Source organism: Vicugna pacos, chromosome 33 (genome assembly GCF_048564905.1).
Source record: "Vicugna pacos chromosome 33, VicPac4, whole genome shotgun sequence".
Classification (NCBI taxonomy): Eukaryota; Metazoa; Chordata; class Mammalia; order Artiodactyla; family Camelidae; genus Vicugna; species Vicugna pacos.
Window position 1 is genome coordinate 12,429,338 of NC_133019.1, and position 23,309 is coordinate 12,452,646.

At 51.1% G+C, this 23,309-nt stretch overlaps 1 protein-coding gene across 1 annotated transcript; it reads left to right on the plus strand.

The window, feature by feature from the left end:
* Positions 1 to 1,599: 1,599 nt before the first annotated feature.
* BACE1 (beta-secretase 1) lies at positions 1,600 to 22,085 on the plus strand. Its single transcript, XM_006207778.4, has 9 exons — positions 1,600 to 2,346; positions 15,180 to 15,268; positions 16,745 to 16,961; positions 17,665 to 17,802; positions 18,508 to 18,642; positions 19,597 to 19,698; positions 20,054 to 20,203; positions 20,465 to 20,636; positions 21,292 to 22,085. Exons 1-9 carry the CDS (start codon positions 2,086 to 2,088, stop codon positions 21,531 to 21,533), a joined length of 1,506 nt encoding a protein of 501 aa, XP_006207840.1. The 5' UTR covers positions 1,600 to 2,085; the 3' UTR covers positions 21,534 to 22,085.
* The last annotated feature ends 1,224 nt before the right edge of the window (positions 22,086 to 23,309 follow it).

Here is a 23,309-nt window from a genome sequence, read left to right on the forward strand (position 1 = left end):
AGTTAAACTTTTTTTTCATTTATTTATTGGCCATTTGAAGTTCTATCAATTACAGCCTGGGGTCTACCAGTTACTAAGTGGCAGAACCAGAATTGAAATACTGGAAGTCTAACTCTACAGAAGTTTTAAAAATTTAAGTAGTCAAGCTTGTCCTTTTTTTAAAAAAAAATCTTCTGAGTTTTGTTAGAGAAAACTTCTTCAATATAAGATTATTAAAATATACTTCTATTTTTCCCTGTAGTTTTCTTTTTAATTTATTTTTTATTTTTTATTTTTGTTTTATTTTTAATGTTAAGCTCTATGACTTATCTGGAGTTTATTTTTAAATGAGATAGGAATTTAGTTTTCTTTTCTCCAAAAGAATAGCCAGTTTTCCCAACAAGAGTTACTGACTAATGTATCTATTTCCCTCTAATATGAATGCCAGCTTTATCATATACAAAATTCCCACACATACATTGATCTATTGATTTTTATTGTTTAACCAGTATCCAGCCACCTTATTGGTTAGGATTTTTCTATCCATATTACATAGCCTGCACATAATTTGCTAATATTTGCTCCGTTTTCTCATCTCATTGAGTTAGCTAAACTGATCTACACTGTGTGGGATGAGTAGTGATAATGACCTTCTCTTTCCAAAGCCTGACTTTCATGGAAATAACTTTAGCCAATTACTATTGTTTTCTATGATTTTCTGTTATCTTGTTTAAGAAGTTTCCTCGTGGTTTTTATCAGAAGGACTACTGAATTTTAACAACAGCTTTCCACATATGATAAATAATAGTACGTTGATATAATCATACGGCTTTTCTCCTTTAAGCTATTTTAGCTCTAAACCTTTCATTTTAAGGCTCTTACCAATTAACATACAAGATACTTCTCAGAGTAATAACCTTTTAAAGCTGACAACAGTGATTTACCCTTAGTTCACCGACAGCACAGAAATCATGACGATCCTGAGGATTCACAGCATCTGGGGTGGAGGTGAGGGCAGGTAAAGCACCAAAGGCAAAAAAGATTCAGCTGAGAGAAGCCCCGACTGTATCTCACCTGCCTGCAGTCTGCAGGCTCCAGAGAAGGCAGGTTGCCCCTGCACCTTCCTCCTTTGGCCCTTGCTTATTCCGTTGGCTACCTAGAATCCCCTCCTACCCCCCTGACTCTTGCTTCCCAAATCTCTGCTTTTGAAAAATCCACCCATTCTTTAAGGTTCAAATTAAATACCACCTCCTCCCTTTGAGTCTTCCCAGTTCCCCCAACCGTCCCCCAAATCCCTTCTCCTTAATGCCCCGTCATTTTGTAGGTGCATGTGCATTTAATTTCTCTCTGTGGCCCCAGGAACTGGCAGAGTGCCTGGCATACGGTGGGTGCTCCAGAAATGCCGGATGAAGGGCTGACAGAACAAGAGAGGTCAGCCACCGCTCTCTCCCGATGGCCCTTCTCGCCCTGCCAGGGCCCAGGAAACCTTTCCCGCCAGGATCCTGCAGGGTGGACTCCGTCTCGGCAGAGGGCATCCCAGACCCCTCACCAACCCCGGAAGCCGGGCTGCCTGCCATGGGAAGACTACACTTCCCAGCGATCCCAGGGAAAAGCGAAAACCCTTTGGCTTTGACAGCCGCCGCCACAAGTCTTTCCGCCTCCCCAGCCTGCCTGGGAGCTGGGAGCGGGATTATGGTGGCCTGACCAGCAAACGCAGCCGCAGGAGCCCGGAACCCCTGCCCCTTCCCCTGCTGCCCGCTGCCGGGAGGACCAGGAAAGCAGCCTCCGACCTGCCATGCCTGCCCCTCCCAGCCCCCCAGGGGGCCCAAGTCGTCCTCTCCCGGACCTCTGCTGAGGCTGGACCACTGGCCAGATGTAGCCGGGCTCCGGATCCGTCTCCTCCCCTTCTCTCTCTCTGCGGATCTCTCCTGCCCGCTACCCACAGCCTGGACCGGGGGCTGGTGGAGGGGCCTGCAGGCTCTGGAGCCCCGATGCATCAAAGCTCACTCTCCTGAGAACCACCTCCAGCACCCGGAGTTGGGGGCAGGCCACAGGGACGGACGTGGGCCGGAGTGAGCCCAGGGCACCCCAAGGCCAGGGCCCACCATGGCCCAAGCGCTCCCCTGGCTCCTGCTGTGGATGGGCTCCGGAGTGCTGCCTGCCCACGGTTCCCAGCCCGGCATCCGGCTGCCCCTGCGAAGCGGGCTTGGGGGGGCCCCCCTGGGGCTGCGGCTGCCCCGGGAGACCGACGAGGAGCCAGAGGAGCCCGGCCGGAGGGGCAGCTTTGTAGAGATGGTGGACAACCTGAGGGGCAAGTCCGGTCAAGGCTACTACGTGGAGATGACCGTGGGCAGCCCCCCACAGACGGTAAGGTCGCCGGGCCAGCTTCCCCCTCCCTCCTGCATGAGGAGACAGGCTGGGGATGCAGCATGCTGGCTCCTGCTAAAAGGGGCTGCATGGTGCGGGCTGGGGGGACCCACCCCCAAATCTGATCTCTGGGATCATATTGGCAGCAGCTGGCCCGAAAGCTCCCCTTTCCCACTTCCTTTCCCCACAGAGGCTTCCCAGCCTGGCTGGTCCGACTGCCCTCCCCTCACTCCCCTCACTCCCAGTCTTACACACAGCCCCCTCAGTAAGGATCTGGGGCAAGAGAAACACATCAGTGGGGGGAGCCTGACCTGGGGAAGAGTCCAAACCCTAGAGACACTGTGAACAGGTGTCAGCCCAAACCAAGCCTGCGTCTCCCAACCCCACTGCTCTGGACCTCAGTCACCCAGTCGCTGGCATCTGAGGTTCTGCCCATGGTTCCCAGCACCTAGAGGAGCAGGGACTCCTGGTACAAGTTGGCTCAGCCCTTTTCTCCCATCTGGGCTGCCACGAGACAGCGAAGTGAGGTTTCCGAGTTCCTTGTGACTGCCACTGTAGCCCAGAAGCTCTGACAAACTCTTGCCCTCCCCAGCCCCCGCCCCTAGCTCCCCCTCCCACCTTTGCATTTGGCACTCCAGCCCCTCCCCCACATGATGCCTGCCCAGGCATTGGCCAGAGGGGACTGAACAGAGCCTTGGGAAAGGACAGATCATAGATGGCACAGAGCAAAGGAGTCAGAGCCCCCTTCTATGCATGAGATTCCTTCCATGAGCTGCTAGGTGCTGGGGTGGGGGATGGTAGTGGAGAAGTCCCTGCTGCCCGCTTTTCCTATCCCTTCTGATAATTCTCCAAGGTACCTCCAAGGTGGCTGGTGGAGGTCACACCCTCTGCGCATCTGGCCAGGTAGGATTGTGGCCCTGAGCAGCCCTCCGCGCAGTGCTGTCTGTGGCTGACCTCTGTGAGCATATGCCTCCTCTGTGGGTGAGCCTGGGCACCAGTGGCAGGATGGCTCTGGGTGTGCTGGTGTCACCTTGAATCTGGGCCTGCACATCTAAGCCACCCCCTCCCCCAGATCTGCATCTGGGAGGCTTGTCCTTGGGAGGGTCTGTGAAGGTGGGAGGGTGTTTCCGTGTAGGGGGAACCACCACACTTCCCTGGAATGCTCAGGCAGCTCTTACATGGGATCTAACACTAACCTCCACTTCCCAACTGCCTGACAGAAGCAAGACTTCCTAGGTCCAGGCCGCTGAGGTCTACCTCCCACCTCCCAACTGATCCAAGATTCTGGTCTCCCCAGTTTATCTCTCCTCTTGCCTATGCCTGTAACTTCCCCAGAAATAGTCCTGAATCAGTGTGAGGACAGAGCCTGAATCCAGGCCTCTAGCAGCCTGAGCCAACAGGAGCCAGGTGCTGTCAGGGAGCAGGAGAATATAGGAACCTGGGACCTGCTCTCTTTTCTGCTACTGATGTGCTGTGTGAATTGTGCATGACCCTGGGACATGGACACAGGATGGGGCAGTGGGACCAACAAGGGCTCTGGGGTCAGATTGACCTGGAATTCCGGATCCACATCCCACAGCTTTTCCTCTTCCCAGCTGTGTGGCCTTGGGGAAATTATATAACCTCTCTGAGGCTATTGCTATGTCTTTAAAATGGGTGAAGTGAGATCTCCTTTGCCAGGTTATGGTGAGGATTAACAGAGGCTATGTAGGCAAAAGCACCTAGAACAATGCACCTGGACAGAGACTTGTCCTCCAGTAAATATGAAGTCACTTTCTCCTAACTTCTCCGGCCACTTCGCTCTCTTCTGCGCTCTGCAAGGAAGCAAAAACACTTGGGTGTTCTGAGCCCCCATGTTTTATGCATAAAACATGTAAAAGCCAGGGACCCACTACTCTACTTCCCTGGACCCCTGAAATAACATGGACACCCCCCAGCCCAGAAATTGGCAGAGAGCAATTGCCCCCAGAATGTCAGTTTCTTCTTGGGAGAAGGGGAAAGTGGGCTTAAAGTTCCGCACTAGCCCAAGGAGCCAGTGTCAGGGAGACCACGGTTAGAGCAGCTCTGTGGATTGGCTTATGGCCCCAAACCCAAGCCAACACCAGCCAGTCTGCGCTCTTTGGTGACTTTGATTCTCCCCGCAGCAGTCTATAAGAAGGATGTACACAGTACCCTGAACAAGTAACAGTGAAAGTTGTGGAGCACTTGCTATGTACCAGGCAACTGGGCTGGGAGACTGATCCACAAAGAGACAGAAAATACATTTTCTGCTCCAAAGAGCTTAGCATGGAAGTGAAATTCCAAGTACTTGGTCATCTGTAGCAGTGGTACTCAAAGTGAGGGCCCCAGACCCTTGTCATCAGAGCCACTTAGAAATGTAAATATTTGGCCCCACCCCAGAGCAGAATTAGAATCTCAGGAGCTGAACGGTGAGGTAGAGTGGTAGAGTGAGTGCTTCACATGCACAAGGTTCTGGGTGCAATCCCCAGTACCTCCACTAACAAAAAGAAAAGAGAAAAAAGAATCTCAGGGCAGTGTCTCAAGTTTGAGAAGCACTGATCTATAGCAGTAGAGTGGTACAGAGAGTGAGTGCCACAGGTGTTCTGGAGGAAGTAAAATAGGGGAGGCCTCACGGAGATGTGCTGTGAGTGTGGTCTTAAAGGATGGAGAGGAGGGGCGAGGCCATTCCCAGTGGAGAAAGGGTCCCCTGAACTGTGGTTGCACTTTACTTATATGTCCACCCCTTCCTGCCCTGTCCCCTAAGACCAAGCAAGGACACCATGAATGAGAGGATGAGTTATGTGTGTTTGGGCTTATGCATGTTTGTTCAGGAGTCAGTGAGAAACCCAGTCCAGTTAATGTTACAGGTTTGGGTAAATAAGATAGAGCCAAATGGCCAAAGCCTTAAATGTCAAGCTATAAGGTTTAGACTTTAGTCTGCAGAAATAAGGAGAAAATTGAATTTATGTGTACAGGGGAATGACACCAAGAAAGCCATCTTTTAGGAAGATATGTCTGAATTTTAGAAAGAATGGTACTGAGAAATGCAGTCAGAAGGAGGCTCTGTCAAAAAGGTCTATGCGTGAAGCTGTGACAAGGATGGCGTGAGGCCGTGATAAAATGGAAAAGGGGGGGCGGGGACAGAATGCAAGGAAGGGTACAAAGCAGATGGACCGATCATGCTGACATTGATGTGAAGGGTGAGGAGGAAGACGTCAAGGATAATTTCAGGATTCTGATCTGGGATGAATTAGGATGGCAAGACCACTTGTTAGTTGGCAGGAGGGGATTGTTCAGGAGTACAGGTATACAGATATATACTTGTATGTATGGTTACAGTTTATACAAGTTTTAAAATATATTCTCCAGAGATTATTTTGTTCTTTACGGTAATTCCTGCAGTGTATAAAGCGGTCTTATTCATAGCTTCTAGCAGAAGAAATGGGGTCTGAAAGGTGAAATAATTGGCCAGTTGGCCAGGTGGCAGGTCAGTGGGCTGAGACCCTGTCTCACCCTTGACCTTCCTCCTCTGTCATATCACCTATTGTGTGTCTTGGGGGAGAAGAAGAGTGTTTCAGAGATCCTGCTTCCATTCTCCTGACATCTACTCATGTCTCCCTTACTACACTTATCAGAACATGTCACTGTTTTTTGTGTTTGTTTCCCTCATAAAACATCAAGCTCTTGAGGACAGTGCCTTTTTTAATTAACTAATTTTTGCAGGGTCTTATCTCTCTTTATCTCATATCTATGACAGTGCCAGGCTCAGAACACGCACCTAAAAAGTGTTGAGTGAGTGAATCAATAAAGTGTAAGACATCTAAATAGAACTGTTGGGGGAGGGTAAGCTCAGGGGTAGAGTGCGTGCTTAGCACGCACGATGTCCTGGGTTCGGTCCGCAGTGTCTCCATTAAAAATAAATTTTTTTAAAAAAATAAATAGAACTGTTGATGGGCTATTGTAATTGCAGAGCTGGAGCTCCTGGAGAAAGCATTTGCACTCTCTTCACTTAAACGAAAAGATGTCATCTCATTATAACCGTATGAGCAGCACCACTCAAACACAGGACAATCATCTAATTGCTAGGATTGAAATCTGGTGATGGTCAATTTTCAGTTTAACAAATATTTCTTGACCACCTGCTGTGTGCCGAACAGAAGACTATGTCATGGTCTTAGCTCTTGGAGCACTCACGATTTGGTGTGAGACACAGACACGTGAACGCCCAAATATCACACAGGACCAAGTGCATTTGGTACACATAGAAGAGTGAGTCTCGGCAGTCTAAAGAAAGAAGCAGCTGCTTCGGACAGAGTGTTAGAAAAGGCTTGCTGGAAAAGGGTGGCATTTGAATATGGCCTAGAAAGATAAGAAAGCTTTGCTATTTGGGGAGAAAACTTCAGAAGGAGGCATTAGCTATGCTAAGGAGCTAGAAGTTGTGGTGGGGCTGCCGTGAGTGGAAGTTGGGTTTCATTCTGAAGGCTGCATGGAAATGGTTTAGTGTAATTGTGGCTCTAGGAAAACAGCTCCAGGGTGGAGGATAATTTGGATGGTCTACAGTCTGAGCCAAGAATCTCAATTAGGACAAGGGCCTGAAAGAAGGTACAAAGGAGAGGTCCTCAGAGAGCCAGTATTCACCTGTCAGCTCAACTGGATGTCCTCTGCCCCTGGTGGCGGAGAGGGAAGAGAAGAGGGCCCTCATCTTTTAAGCTCTCTGACTCTGTTTGTATCAGGGTACACAGCAGAAGGAGCAAGGTTTTAAAGCTCAGTAGAGTTGACCAAAATTCCATGTTTATTTTTCTGCTTTAATCATAAGGACAAGGTATTTGCATGTCCATTTTGGGGAGGAGGAAACTGAGTCTCAGAGAGATTAAGTGGTTTGCCCAAATTTACTCAGCTAGGAGAGAACAGAGCTGGGGTTCAAAGCCAGGTCTTTGGATTCCAAGTCCAAATACTTGGTTCTTTCCAACGATCTATAGCCTGGGATATGTTGGTTGACTTTGAGATGACAGTGGACAATTCCTGTGGATGTGTCAGCAACCAGATGGGAATGGGGATCTGGAAACCAGGAGAGAAGCTGGGATTAGACAGGAAGACTCGTGAGTCACCTGCAGAGAGGTGACTGTGGAAGCCAAGTTAGCAAACGGGCTTGTCCTTTGAGAGAACGGTAAGAGAAGAGGAAAACGATTAGGTGTAGATTAGGGGTCAAGGCAGCAAAAGAAAATGATCAGAGAAGTAGAAAGCTACGAGGATCCAGGGTCTCCAAACCCAGGAAGATGCCAAATGGTTTTCCTGACCCTCCCCTGAGAATGGTTTTCAAATTGTGATTTATGGGGTCTATAAAGAGTCCTCACCTCTGTAAAGGGTGAGAGAGAAGCTTAGGAGAAAGGTAAGCAGGCAAGACTATACCTTCCACTTTTCCCATCACCACGCCCTCCACTGTCCTACCTGCCCCCAAATCTCCCGGCCCTCTCAAAATAGGTCAGCTTTTGTTGTTTTTATACAGAGAAATTCCAGGTTGATTGGTTTGGTTGGTTGGTTTGTTGATTGACTGGTTGATTGAATTCTGGTACTTAAAAGGTCAAAACCCCTTGAACTCAAAGAGCCACCCTCCAAATTAGACAAAATAGGAGAGATCCCAGTTCTTTAGTTCTCCTCCAGTCCCTGAGAGCACAACTGTCTTGCTGGGGTTGGTGGCACATAGGCGTTTGCTAGGTCTCTCAGGCTGCCCTTGCACTCCCTTTTCCTCTGCCTCCCCAAGTCAGGAAAGAAAGAATTCAGCTGGGAGTGGGAGGCATTGAGGAAGACTGCCCTCTCACTCAGGTAGATGGTCAGAAACCCATCTTGGGTAGCTCCGGTAAACTGCTAAGCTGAAAACTTTGGTTGAAAATCCTGGAAGATAAACATCTTTCAGGCAAAGCCCTCCTACCTGACAAGTAACTTCTCTGTCTGCTGGGAGCCATCTCGCTTGGGGGCCTGGGCAGTGGGGAATTCTGGAAAGGAAACACCATTCCTCTGGTCCTAGAGCTGCCCTGAGCTTCTCCGGGCAGGATGAGTTCTGTGGCTACCCTGTCTGCTGGCCATTGTGACCCCACCATGCCCAGGCTGGATGGCTCCAAGATTGGCCTCTCGGGTTGGTGAATCCCACCAATTGTCCGACTCCAGCACCTGTGGAGCCTTTACCACGTAGCACAAGGAGTGAACCCTGGCATCTCTCTGTGGCTCCAGCGAAGAGGCCTATGTGCTGAGCAAGAACAGGCGCTGGGGTGGTTGCGGGGGGAACGGGGAGAGGGGGTGAGAAACCTGGGCTTATGCCAGAGATCAGCTTGATTCTCACCTGAGGACAGACTCACAGACGATTACAGTCCTGTCACCTGTAGATGGGACCAGATTAAACAACAGGAAGGATTTACTGTCTGACGATGAAAAGCAGGTAGCAGTGGCTCTGATACCCTCAGGGCGAGTTTTCGCAGGTGGGTTCCTTGGAGACTGAAGGTGCTAAAGAGACACCTCCAGAGCCACCATTGGGAGGAGATGGAGACAGAGGAGGTAAAACCTCTCCCTCAAGCAGAACATCTCTGCTTTTTTCTCTTTGGTACATTAGGATCCTGCATAAGATTGGAAAAGGGTTCTGCTGCTTAAAAAATTTTTTTAATCTGCTTTTTAAGAACATTTAAGTTTTTTGACCATTCACATTCATCATCTCATTTGACTAGAACGCACTGATAAATATTAGTTGCGTGTAGTTTGAGCGTGGGGGAAATGAAGCATCCTGTCTAAAGGGGAAGGGTGCCCTTGATAAAGTTTGGTGTGACCTGGCCACCCTGGGATTCGTTTTTTAAAAACAGCCCAAGAAGGGGTAAGTGGCACCAGGGAGCCTGCTTGCTCCCAGGTACTGATTGCCAGCCTCGACCTGGAGAGAGAAGTGGAAACAAAGGATACGTCTGGGAAAGGAGTCCATTTCCATCGGGTCAGCTGATTTGGTCAAGGTGGGAGGAACCTGGGCGGGACCCAGTCACTGGACTCAGTTCGAGGCAGGAGCTGTGTGCTCAGCTGGCCCTCAGCCATGCCCAGCTGCTAACTTGAGGCTCCTGGGGTCCTTCCTTGCCCCCTTGTCCCAGCCTTGGGTAGGCTCAGGTTTGGGAATATCTACTTTGGGAAGCAGATGACTCAGAAGGCTCCAGGACTAGCGAGTCCTGAAGTCACTCCAATTACTTCTAAGAACCTGGGCAGCTACTCATTCAATTTCATGGGTACGGTGGGCATCCATTGTCATCATCACCACACACACTACCCTACCCTCACTGAAAACCACCCCTGCAATGACCCTCGGCTGAGAATTAACAGCAAGAGTCTGTGGAGTCACAGAGACCTGCAGGAAATGAAGCAATTACTGTCAGCTTAAAAAAAAATATTAAGGAGCAGCTACTGACGGCTAGAGAAGAATTGGATAATAAACACAGAAACCTGCTTCCTACAGTTTTGGAGCTTCTAGTGGGTGGGACAGACAGATGCTGGATTAATGATTTCAAGTTTAATGAGTGATAGGCAAAGAACCACAGGTGTTACTGAGGACCTGCAAGAGGAGACACCTAATCTTGGCTGGGTCATCAGGGCAAGACCTTTAGGAGAAAGGACGTTTAAACTATGACTTGAAAGTTGAACGGAAGTCAGACAAAACAGGGAGAGAATGTTTCGGGCAAAGGAAACAGCATGTGCAGAGGTGAGAGATCATTGTGCTGAGAAACTTGGGGAGAGGGGGGGAAAGTGACAAGAGATGGTATTTGGAGTTGACATATGGGTGGTTAGGTGCCCCCAAAGTCAAGGATCTCAAGATTTAATCCAGGTAGTTTTGGATCAATTATCTGATGCAGGATATCAAACTACCCCCAAACTTGGTGGCTGAAAACAACCACCGTTGTTTCTCAGGATTCTGTGGTTGGCTGTGGTTCTTCTACAGGTCTTCCCTGGGCTTCTCATATGGCTGCATTCAGCTGGTGGGTCAGCTGGGAGCCAGGCTAAGTGGAGGCAAGACTGAGCTTCCTCATATACCATCTCAGGGCCACACTCCAAGAGCTCGGTGCCCCCACTGCACAAACACTTAACAAGCCTCTGCTTTCCTCCTTTACTGATGTCCCATTGGGCCATGCAAGTCACATGGCCAAGCCCATAGTCAGTGTCAGCGGGGATCACACAAGGGCATGGATGCAGGGGAGTGTGACTCATGAGTGTGGCGAGCTACCATGTATTTCCTTTCCAAATGAGAAAGGAAAGTTAAAGAAATGAAAGGACAGACCTGGGGTTAGTCAGAACCAAGGGACCCTTGTCCTAGCTTTGTGGCTTATGTGCAAGAGGAGCCAAGTTCTTACTCACCCTCAGTTTCAGTTTTCTCCTCTGAAAAACGGAAGAAAGACACTTCAGCTTCAGCTGAAAGACTTGTGATACGAGACTATAAGGGCTCTCCCTTCTAAACTGAGGCCCACACAGAAGGAAACAGACTTTCCTTTGGTAGGAAGGATTAGAGTTTAAAGCCCCCTCCCAAAGTTATATAAAAGTAGTAAGACCCTGGCATAGGCTGCCAAGAAAGGCTGTGGATCTTAATAACTAGAGATCTTTGAGGACTCAAAAGAGTCCCCATCTCTCCAGGCTGATGGACAGATGACTCCTGAAGGCTCTTTTCATCTAGCAGAATCTGAGCAATCCCCATGTGCTAGTGAGAGCTGGGGCCACGACAGGTAGCATATGGGGAACAAAGAGCTCACCCTGAACTCACCAACCCATCACCCAACATCTATTGCTGAAAACTCCTCCAGGGGAATCCTGCTCACAGAGTGAAATGGGCAGGTGTGCCTTTCCCTGTGGGGCTTGTTAGCACTTCCCGTGAAGCTGCCTGTCCCTCTGAGGTCCTCAGGGGCACGTTTGTTTGTTAAGTGATTGGCACTGACCTAGCCCTGACCCCACACCGTGGCCCTCTGGGCATCCAAAGACAAGGGCTACAGAGACTCCTGAGTTGGCCTGGCCCCAAGGGATGGGGAAGAAGTAAGATGGCTCCAAGCCCTTGGGCTGCTGGTGTCAAACCAGGGAGTCTGGTGAATGGAAGACAGGTCGCAGCTCAAGCCACACCTATAGCCTAAAAACACCCACAGATCGGGGGCCACTGAGAGATTCCTCCCTCGCCCCCAAAATAGGGCAAATTTGCTCTTTCCCCTTTTCCTTCCTTTAACCACTTATTGACCCAGTCTTTCTCCCTCAGGAAGTCCCCTTTGAGCTCAGACTGAAGGATGAGAGGAGAACACAGAACTGCAAGTGGAAAGGAGGCCGGTGCAGCCGGAGTGAATGGTCCATGCAACAGTCTTTGGGGGAGGGACCAGGGCTGATTGAAGGACGAGAAATGAGGCCTGTGTGGCTGGTGGGCAGAGGGCTTGGGGGAGTATGGGACCAGCTAGGCTGGCTATGGACCATAACAGGCCATGGAGGAAATGTTAAAGCTTTAAGTTTTTATTATAATAGCAAAGGGAAACCATTGATGTGGGAGGGTGACATGGTCACATTTGTACTCTGAAAAGGTCATCCCAGCCATCATGCAGAAACATATCGGAGAGGTCAAGGGTGGTCAAGGTGCCAAGACCATTTGAGAAGCTGTTGTGATATTCCAGAAAGAGATGATAGGTTGGCCAGGGGTGGCAAAGGTGGTGGCAAGAAACGAATACATTCAGAGGCTTTTTAGCAGGTTAACTGGACGGGGCTTGTTGATGCTTTGTACAGAGACGTGAAGAAGAGGAAGGTATTAGAATGCCTCCAAAGTTGCTGATGTGGGGAACAGATGGATGGTGACTAACACGGGGAACATTGGGGAAAAACAGATGGGCAGGACCATGTAAGGTCAGCCGTGGACATCCTGAATTTGAGGTATCTTTGAGGCAGTTCAAAGAGGAGGAAGGGGACATAGTGGGTAATTGCAGCCGCTGCCATGGATGAGATGGCTTAAGGAGAGAGTAGAGCAGGAGAGGGAGAGGGCCAAAGCCCGAGCCTTGAGAAGTGAGCCTGCAAAGTAGACAGAGAAGATACCATCATAGAGTGGGGAGGAAAGCCTGGGATAGGGTGGCCGGGAAGAGTGTTTCAAAGAGGGAGGGGTCAGCAGCATTGAATGCTCCGGAGAAGCCAAGTAAGATGAGGATTGATTTGAAAACTGTCTTTTGTATTTGGTGACATGAAATCCTTGGTAGTAAGGGCTGTTTTATAGTGGAGGGAGGGACAGAGGCGAGACTCAGTTACAGGATGGATTGGGGAGTGAGTAGGAGGTGAAGAAAGGAAGACAGCTTGGCCGAGAACTTTGGTTGTGAAAGGAGAGGAGAGAGAGGGTTAGCTGGAGGCGGATGTGAGATTAAAGAATTTTTTTTTAATGAAGAGACAGCATTTGTAAATGCCAATAGGACGAACCCAGTTTGGGGGGGGCAGGCATGATGGTTGAGTCCACCTGAGGGAAAGGGCTAATGACTAGGGCAGGGGGCCTGAGAAGGAGGGAGTTGGCTCCAGGTGGAAGTTCTCCTGCGCCAGGAGGAGGGGCCACTGGGAGGAAGGCTGGGGCCCAGGCATAGGCAGGTGGGGTGACGGTTGTGGGAGATGGGGGAGGTCCATCTGATGGCCCCATTCGGTGGAATAAGAGGGGAGGGCATCGGCGGAGGTTTGGCTGTACACAGACCCTCCTCGTCCAGGCTGCCCTTAACTGCCTTCTTGATAAGGAGCGTGGTGCTAGTTGCCAAGGCCTCTGCCCTGCAAAAGGCCTCTGGGAGCAGGAAGGAGAGAGAGGCTGCCCGGGGGTAGAATTGTTGGAAGGACAGGACCAAAGTCACTTCTCTCAGAAGCAGGATCACAGTGCAAAGGGCAGAGACAGAAGGACATTTGCTCAGGAGGAAATGGCAACTGTGTACTTTGGTTTCCCTTTTTGTGTGTGGAGGGTGGAGTGGGGAGGCCAAGAGAGCAGTGGTGGCCTGAATTCCTGGTATGGAGGCGTGGGAGTGGTGGAAGGGGTCGTTCCTCTCTGGGCTTGACCCCTTGGGGGCAGAAGGGGGAGACATTCCTTAGGTGAGGAGAAAGGCTGGGGTAGGGAAGGCAACACGAGTGCCAGGGCCTCGGGGCTGAGGAGGGAGCAGCCTGCAGAGAGGAGTGGGGAGGAGGGGTCCTGGAACAGCTGGGACTCGGAACCCCCAGAGGAACCCTCATTCCACTGTGAAGGATGGTCTGATCTTCCTGGAGCCGGCCAGGTGCACACTCCAGGTAGTCCCCCTTTGCACAGCCACGGGCACCAGCGTTGTGGGCAGACCCTCTTTCTTTGGGGTCCAGTGAGCACAAGGTCCCCTGGAAACAGGAGGCCAGCCCCTGCACTGGGACCAGAGTCCTGGCAGGTGGGGGAGGGGGCTCTGGGGAGTGGGTGGGTGAAGGCGCCTTTTTAATCATTAACCTGGTTGATTGAAATCTGAACTGCTCGCCTCCAGCTCTATTGATTCTCTCTGAAAGCACAGCATCTGGGGCTGGTGGCTGCTTAGAGACCAGGGAGTAGGACAGTGGGGAGAAGTAGGGGCAGAGGGGCTGAGAGGGAAGTGGGAACCAGGCCTGGAGCGGGGGCAGGGAAGGAGGGAGGAGGAAGGGTCAGAGGGCTGGGCGACAGTGGAGAGGAGTCTCTGGGGCCCTGGGGAGGCCAGGAAGCCAGAGCGGGTGCTGGGGGAGGTGCAGTCAGCAGAGCCGCAGAGGACCACTGAGCATCCGGGAGGAGGAAAGTGAAGCCCAGAGCAGCACAGTGACCTGCCCAGGTGACAAGGTCAGAGCCTGCACCAAAGCTGGTCAGCTGACGTAACTGCACTGAGGGGAGGTGATGCAGAAACGGAGGGCCCCCAAGGTCAGGGGTGAAGCAGAGGTGTTGAGACGGCAAGTCCACGAGAGAGGGTTCACTTTACAAATAACTGTGTTTCTGAGGATGGGCGTCTTTCCTTTTTACCCATGAGGATGTAGGTAGCATCAAAAAATAGCTCTGGACTGACCAAGGAGGGTCAGGCCATCTCAGGGTGAAGGAGGGCCGGGGTAGAAGAGGTGTAGAAGGAGCCGCACAGCAAGGAACAGCAAGATGACACCTGTCCGGATTCATTTAGCCAAAACCAGGGCCCTGGCAGGATGGCTTTTCACCAGGACCTCATATGGGGCTTCTGGCTCCCCACTCTTTCTGACAGTGGGACGCGCAGGTCTGTGTCACCTCTGAGACAGAAGGGGAGGCCTTCATGGGGAGCCACATTCTGGCAGGCAGGGTCAGAAACATGTGGGCCCCAACGTGCCATCCTGGTCCCCACAGCTCCCCTCGCCAGTGCCAGCTCCTAGAATAGCTCATCTCTGAGCTGGAGGGGGATGAGCCAGGCAGCCCGCTGGTGACGTGCTTCCTAGGAGGACCAGAGAGGAGGGGAAGGGGCGAACTCTGCAGACAGACTGGGCTAGCACACAGAGTGAGTAAGGGCAGCTGACGGTGGGGAGAAATAGGAATAGAAACCACACACACACACACACACACACACCAGTTACATTTCTCTGATACACAGAAAATGTTTCTATTCTGCAGAGAAGACAGAAGCAAACACAAGGTTTCTGAGGCCATGATGACGATGTCACAGGACCCTGTGTTCTGTCTGTGGTCGTGGTACTAGCAGGTGCCAGCCTGTCTAGTCCTGCATCATGAAAGCTTCACCCTGGACACTCCAAAGGGGTTGGGGAGTGAGGGTTGCAGGATGATGATGGGGGTGAGTCCAGGCCTCCTGTCCTAATGTCCTTCTCTCCCCTTTCTCTGACAGCTCAATATCCTGGTGGACACAGGCAGCAGTAACTTTGCCGTGGGGGCTGCCCCCCACCCTTTCCTGCATCGCTACTACCAGAGGCAGCTGTGAGTGCTGGGGAGGTGGCGGGGGTGCCCTTCCCAAGGATCCAGGGCCAAGGAGTGTTGGGGAGGGCTTCAGGGAGGAGGACCAGCTCCTCACATCCTTCCTTTCTGCTGGGGAAGAGGAAGGGAAAAGAAGGCAACAGTGGCCAGGAGAGAAGGGAGCTGGGGGGTCAAGGAGGTAAACTATGCAAAGGGTAGGTTGAAGGGCAGCCAGGAAGTGCTTAGTACCCAGACAGAGCAGCTTCCTGGGGGAGGGAAAGGAGGAAGGAGAGCAGCCCCAAAGCTCCCAGGGCAACCTCGGGGCTCCTTCCCTCAATCTGAGTTGGGAGGCCTCGGGACTTCATCCCACCCGCTCCGTGGTGCTCCATTTTCTGACATGACCACCTAAGTCTAGGCTGAGAAGGCTGCAGCGACAGCCCCTTCGCTGTGTTCACGCCCAGGGGCTACTCTCAGTGACTCTGCACGGTTCAAGGAAAAGAAGGAAGAGTCGTCCAAAGCCCCACTGCCTGGTATCAGGGACTGAACGCTAAATGCCTCCTTGCCCCTCCCAGAGGGGCAGCTGGACTTACCCAATGGGTGGGAGAGAGGGTGGAAGTGGGTTTTTAAGGTAAGAGAGGCAGTGAGGGATGACCTGGGAGCCCTTTTAACAGAAAAACAGGAAGTGGAGAGAAGCCATCTAATATCTGAAGCGTATCTGTGTGTGAAAACATGCGGGTAGAGGCTGACATCCCATTCTTGGACTTCTAGGCGGATGCCAAGGCCACCTTCTTGCTCCTTCCCCTTTAACTTCCCTATCTAAAGAAAGCAGTCAGGGTGTGGGGCACGGTCAGGGTCAATGAAAGGGAATGCGTTCCAGCGCCCTGTCCCTGTCCCATCACCGCCCTGTCACATACACATGAGCCCTGGTCCATGACTCCACACAGGTAGGGATGACACACGTCAATGAGGATGTTCCATCCAGGTGGTGTGTAATGAATGCCCGTTTGCCCTGCCGAGATGCTTGTGCAAACCCTCTCTTTGGAAGAATTTGCTGAAGTTGCCCCGCCTGGTACTTTCTCTACCACTCAGATGGTACCACTGGGTCCCAAGACAGCAAAAGAGTCAATGGCTCCTTTTTTTCTTTGGGAGCATGATAAGGCTGGGGGCGGGGGGAAGTAGGGGGAGGAAGAGGTGCCCGCTAGCTGTCCCTTCAGCACCAGCAGGCACAATACACAAAGCCTAGGCTTGTTCTTCGTAGGGCCAGAGCTCCGGACCTAGGAATACAAGCTGCGGGCACAGGAGAGCGAGCCCCCGTCTGCAAGGTCACCTGACATTCTGTTCTGGTAAAGGATCCTAAGGGTGTTCTGTTGAGCGGCCTGACAGCATCTTATCTTACGCAGACGCCCCTGAAATGAGATTAGGCCTCTGGGAGTATGTTAGATGACAGATCCCTGTGCCAGTTGTGGTTATGCACCCACACTCTCTGCCTCCTTTCCGCAGGTCCAGCACGTACCGGGACCTCCGGAAGGGCGTGTACGTGCCCTACACCCAGGGCAAGTGGGAGGGGGAGCTGGGCACTGACCTGGTGAGCATCCCTCATGGCCCCAACGTCACTGTGCGTGCCAACATCGCTGCCATCACTGAATCAGACAAGTTCTTCATCAATGGCTCCAACTGGGAGGGCATCCTGGGGCTGGCCTATGCTGAGATTGCCAGGGTGAGAGGAACAAGGCCTAGCCCTGGGCTCTGTCTGCACATTGCACACTGCATGCTATACAGGAATGGAGCCGGGAGAGACAAGGGGAGGGACCTGAATAAAGGAAGGAAACAAATCAGCTTAAAGAGTTACTTTACAGGGGCACTGGGTGGCAGTCGTAATTTCATCCCTATAGAAGGGAGGGTATAGCTCAGTGGTAGAGCACATGCTAAGGACTCGCGAGGTCCTGGGTTCAATACCAAGTACCTCCATAAAAAAAGTTAATAAATAAATGTAATTGTCTCCCCCACCAAAAAAACAAAGAAAGAAAAGTGAAAAAATAAAGTATGTGGTAAAATGTGACTTTCATCCCTATAGAGGGCAGAAGTGTGGTGAGAGACACTGTGATAGGCAGAGGAATAGGCTGTTTTTTCTATTGACTCTACGACTTTAAAAGAAAAAGACAAAAAATAATAATAATAAAAGCAGCCCCATAAATCTGAAACAGGTTAAGCAGACAGGGCGCAGCGATCTTACAGATCTTTCCTGTCTGTGCTGCCCATGTGTCTTGCTCTCCCAGTCTCCACCAGGTCTCAGTACATCAAGATGGTCTTGCCCAAGGAACATCCCCCAAGTTTTGCTCTTGCCCTCCAGTTCAGGCAGGAAGCCCCTTCCATTAGGGCCTTCCATGCGAAGATTCATTCCTTCTCTCTTCCTGTCATAGCCTGATGACTCCCTGGAGCCATTCTTCGACTCCCTGGTAAAGCAGACCCACGTGCCCAACCTCTTCTCCCTGCAGCTCTGCGGCGCTGGCTTCCCCCTCAACCAGTCAGAAGTGCTGGCCTCGGTTGGAGGGAGCATGGTGAGTAGGTCCCAGGAGAGGGGAGGTCCCGGCACTGTGCAGAGGAGTACCTTCTGAGTCCCCACCCTCTAAGGCTACACCACAGCCGTGGGCACCTCTTGAGAATCAAGAGAAACCTCTTTATACTCTGCACCTCCCCTCTTCATTTTCTGTCCTTTTCTTCCTTGCATGATTCCAGAAAGGCTTTGAGGCACCTATGGTAAACTTGGAAAGCACGAGAGATGTTTAGGAAAACTTCAAAAGAAGTGAAAAGAAGGCCTCTCAAATCAAGATTATTCAGTCTGATGATCAGTAGGCAGAGATGGAAGGAGTTTAAAAGCCTATTTATTAATTAATTAGGACAACTGGTGAATGGTTCTCTATCTCCAACATGCAGAGGAAATAAAACTTATAATAGAAGCAATTATCATTCACTCAACATTTATTGTGCCAGTTTAGGTTTAAATAACTTTACATCAAGGGCTGTGGGATTCTGAAACAAGTAATTAAAAATCCTGGAAAGCCTCCTTCCCTGAACACATCCTTAACATATTTAAGAAAGTATAAATCGCTTCAGACTATGATTTGATTAGAGGCAGGGATTCGAGAAAAGTGACCTGCAGAGGGCCTTGCTACCCCAGAAATGACTGGTCCTCTTGCTTGCCCTCTGAGCGACTTGCTGTCCTTCTGTGTCGGGTCACGGGTACTGCCGCCTTGTCTCCCTAGATCATCGGGGGTATCGACCACTCGCTGTACACAGGCAGCCTCTGGTACACACCCATCCGGCGGGAGTGGTACTACGAGGTGATCATTGTGCGGGTGGAGATCAACGGACAGGATCTGAAAATGGACTGCAAGGAGGTAATAAAACCAAGGGGGAAGCAGGGAGAGGTAAGGGGGAGGCCACACAGCACAAGGCCAGACCCTGAGTTTTGAGGCTGGGAGAATGAGGCAGGGGTGCAGGACCTGCAGAAGGGCTGGAGGCTGAGCCTGGAACAGTCAGGAGCCTAACAGTCGCACAGCGGGACCTGAGGTCTGGGGCTAGGAACTGGCGGGCACTTGGTCTGGGGCTGCGTGGCTTGCGGTCTGGTAAGGAGAAAAGCACCCCTGGACGCCAGTTACCGCCTTGCTTGACGACCTTAGGCAAGTCATCCTCGAGGCAGTGTGACATGAGAAGAGTCTGGCTTTGGAGTCAGAAAGACCTGGGTTTCCAGCTCTGCCATTTACTAGCCCTGTGCCCTCAGGCAAGTTACTATCTTGTGTTTCAGTTTCCTCATCTGCAAAACAGAAGTAAAAACAGCTTTTTCCAAGAAAATGAGTACAGCGTGTATCCAGGTGCCTGAAACACAGCAATACCCAGTACACGGCAGCTAAACCATCTGGGTCTTCCTTACCTAGATTCTTAATGTATGTTAAATTAGAACAGATATAAATGTACTATGAAAAGCTGAAGCATTATACAAGATATGTTTACTTTCAAGATTTGGAGCACGTCTTCCCACCTAAGATATTAAGAGTTAATGTTTACTGAATGCTTCCTATGCACGGGGCACAGTTCTAAGCACTTCAAATATATTAATTTATTTAATACTTTATAATAACTCTTCGAGGTAGGTACTATTATCCTCACTTTAAAGATGAGGAAACTGAGGCACAGATGTTAGGTAACTCGCCCAAGGATATGCACCTAAGAAGTGGCTAAGCCAGGATGCCTACCCAGGAAGGACCCTAAGCAGTCAGACGCACCCCTCCAATTCTGGCCAGAGCCTGGCTTCTAAAAGGTTTTCGATCCTCTAACCCTGTCTTCGCCCTCAGTACAACTACGACAAGAGCATCGTTGACAGTGGTACCACCAACCTTCGTCTGCCCAAGAAAGTGTTTGAAGCTGCTGTCAAGTCCATCAAGGCTGCCTCCTCGGTCAGTGGGACTAAGAACAAGGGTACAGATGACACAGTGTCACAGGAAGTCTGTGAGAGTCACATTCTTCAACAAGAGCCAAGATACCTACACTTAGATCCTCCTACTTAGATCTCTAAAAAATGGTTCTCTGCTCTGGACCTCAGTTTGCTTAGCACACAATCCCCCTGGTCCAAAGTTCCGGCCTTATGCTCCCACTCTCTTCCTCTAATCCTCGGGTTTTGGTTTACTTCTCCCCAGTTTGGATATTTCATGGAAAAGCAAGTAAGGGGCCCAGTAAGTTATTTCAAAATGGGAGCAGCAAGATGGTGAAAGAGGCTGTTTCCTCATTGTTATCCTTTTCTTGCCAACACAGACGGAGAAGTTTCCAGACGGTTTCTGGCTAGGGGAACAGCTGGTGTGCTGGCAAGCAGGCACCACCCCTTGGAACATTTTCCCAGTCATCTCCCTCTACCTCATGGGGGAGGTCACCAATCAGTCCTTCCGCATCACCATCCTTCCACAGGTATGTCCCCGGCCTTAATCAATGGGATCCCAGGAAGAGAACAAAGTATATATTGGGATATAGTGAACAGGCATGCTTCCCAGGACTCGGAAGACAAAATAGATGAGGGTCCAGTGGTAAAGGGCTCTTGGAAAAAAGTCAACCCCTCAGAGCTCAGGGACGACGAAGAGAAGTGCAGCCTAAGGGCATCAATACCTAGAAGGCAGAGATGGGGTGAAGGATGAAGACATACTTTCTTACTCTTTGACTGCTTATCCTTAGCAATACCTGCGGCCAGTGGAAGACGTGGCCACGTCCCAAGACGACTGTTACAAGTTCGCCATCTCCCAGTCATCCACAGGCACTGTCATGGGAGCTGTCATCATGGAGGGCTTCTACGTTGTCTTTGATCGGGCCCGGAAACGAATCGGCTTTGCCGTCAGTGCTTGCCACGGTGAGAGCACTGGGGATGAGGGGGTGGGGTCTGTCTGTCCACGTTCACCCCGGCCAGCGGTTAGGGTAACCGGGCCCATGTCAGTCTTGGAGACAGTAACAGTTGCCTCAAGCCGGAGTCCACATGTCGTGTAAAAGCTAGTGTCCATGCGTGTGCTTTCCTGGTCTCGCCCGGCGTGGGGAGCCCTGCCTGGACTGGCAACCTCTGTGGGAGATCCAGAGCAGCAAGAGCTGCCGCGGCACTTTGGGAAGCTCTGGATCCAAGGGCAGCAGGCTGAGCCTAACGGACCCTGCCAGCTGCTGCACGCTGGGCCTGAACGCTGCTGCCAGGGTCTGGCAACTGAGTTTCAGCAGCAGCAGGTGAGTTTACTAGGTTTACGTGGGGCTGGCTTTTTGGTCACCTCAGAAGGACTGACTTTGAGGTATTACTCCTACTGGATGGGTATACTAGAAAGGGTTGTTGCCCCAGTGGCCTGGGAGGAGAGCCTCCACCTAGCAGTGGCTTCCTGTCCTGCTCCCAAATGTCTCCAAGGAGGGAGATTCTACAGCCACCTCAAGGGCTGGTTGCAAGGCCTATCGGGAAGTCCTTTTCGGTGTATGATCCAAACTGCTCTGTGACACTGAGAGCTGCCCATTCACATTTGCCCTTTCTCCAGTGCACGATGAGTTCAGGACAGCGGCGGTGGAAGGCCCTTTTGTCACCCCGGACATGGAAGACTGTGGCTACAACATCCCACAAACAGACGAGTCGACCCTCATGACCATAGCCTATGTCATGGCTGCCATCTGCGCCCTCTTCATGCTGCCGCTCTGCCTCATGGTGTGTCAGTGGCGCTGCCTCCGCTGCCTGCGCCATCAGCACGATGACTTTGCTGACGACATCTCCCTGCTGAAGTGAGGTGGCCCATGGGCAGAAAAGAGAGATTCCCCTGGACCACATCTGGTGGTTCCCTTTGGTCACAAGGAGGAGACACAGATGGCACCTGTGGCCAGAGCACCTCAAGACCCTCACCCACCCACCACATGCCTCTGCCTTGACAGGAAAGAAGGAAGAGCTGGCAAGGTGGGTTACAGGGGTTGCCCCTGTAGGAAATAGGAGAGGGGAGAAAGAAGCGCTCTGGTGGCAGGAATACACTTGGTCACCTCAAACCTGGGAAATTCTGCTGCTTGAAACTTCGATCCTACACCTTTGCCCACCATCCCTTTAGAGTCTCCAATCCAACGTATTCTTTTCTTAGTTCCAGGAATAGTGGCATCGCACCCAGGTGACCCCAGTGTGTGTCTCTGCAGTGCCCTGGCAGAGAACCAGTCGTGTTCCCCTGCTGGCCAGTTGGCCGGAACGGGTGCATAGTTCGCCATTTGCTTTAGAGATAGGGGCTCTACAGACAAGCCTGACATTGGTGCAGAGATGCCTCTTGAATTAAAAAAAAAATTAAAAAATGTGTACAAATGGAGGTGGTTGGAGGAGGAGGAAAGGGAGTGCAAAGACAGGAAACAGCTGGGATCAGAGCTAGGAAAGGCAGCAACATGACCGCTCACCAGTCCCCGTTTTAGACTGCATCTCCAAGATAGAATCCCATCTTCTAAGAGGGGTGTTGCTTCCCACTGTCTCTTTTCTGTGGTTGCAGCCGGACCAAAAGTGCGATGGGAAGAAGGGCTTCTCCAGCCAAAAATCTCTTTCTAGCTCTCTTAAGTGAAAAGCGCCCCCCAAAAGGCCCAAAAGTTTCCATCTAACAAATAAATTTCTACCTTATTAATTCCTGGTCTCCATCTGAACCCTCTACTCTACACGTGACAGGCAGCACTGAAACACCCCGGACCCCAGAAGCCCCAGGTGCCCTATGGGAAAGCAGCTGGAATAGAGCACATACAGCAGGGCTGCGCTCTGTCTTCCTGGCTACGTGTTCACCCCTCCCCCAAGCCCCTACTCCTCTGGAGCTTTGCAGCTGAGGTGCTAAGAAGAATAGACAGGAGACGTCTCCTATCTAATCCTTAGAATCAGAATCCTGAAGATTCATTCAACAGGTGCCCTATACCCTGCCTGGATTTCTTCCTGTTCAGCTGTAAGTAATAGTAAGATCTTGACATAATACAGAGCAGTTTCATTGCCTTCTCACCCTAAGGTCCCCCGCATTTATTTGGCTAAGGCATCCCACAGTGGCACTAGTATTATACCAGGAGTGTCAGGAACACAGGGCCTTTTGGCTCTAGCATCATCACCTTCAGTATCAAGGCTGCGTGGAGCAAGGATGGCAGCTTCAGGGATTATTTCCTTCACCCCAAGAACCTCTTGAGGGAGGTTATCCTTTGCCCCTATCCTGCTCTCTACTCCCTGCTTCTAATAGTACTCGGGTACCCAGGCTGGTTCTTGGGCTAGACAGTGAGGACCAAGTTCATTTCCTCCCTATCGATTCTAACCCAGCCGCCTATGATAAACCAGTGTTAGTGGGAAGAGCTGAATTTTCTTACTGTACCACTGGATCCCATTCCTAGCTGCTCAACACACCACTTCCAGGTATGGGACCTGCAGAGTGTGGAGTTACCTGATGAGGGAGAGGGAACTACAAGGAGGGCCTCTGGAGACCCTGGCCTCAGCCAGCTGCCCACAAGCCATAAACCAATAAAACAAGAATACTGAGTCACAGTTCTTTTTTCAAATCTGAGTCTTCATTCC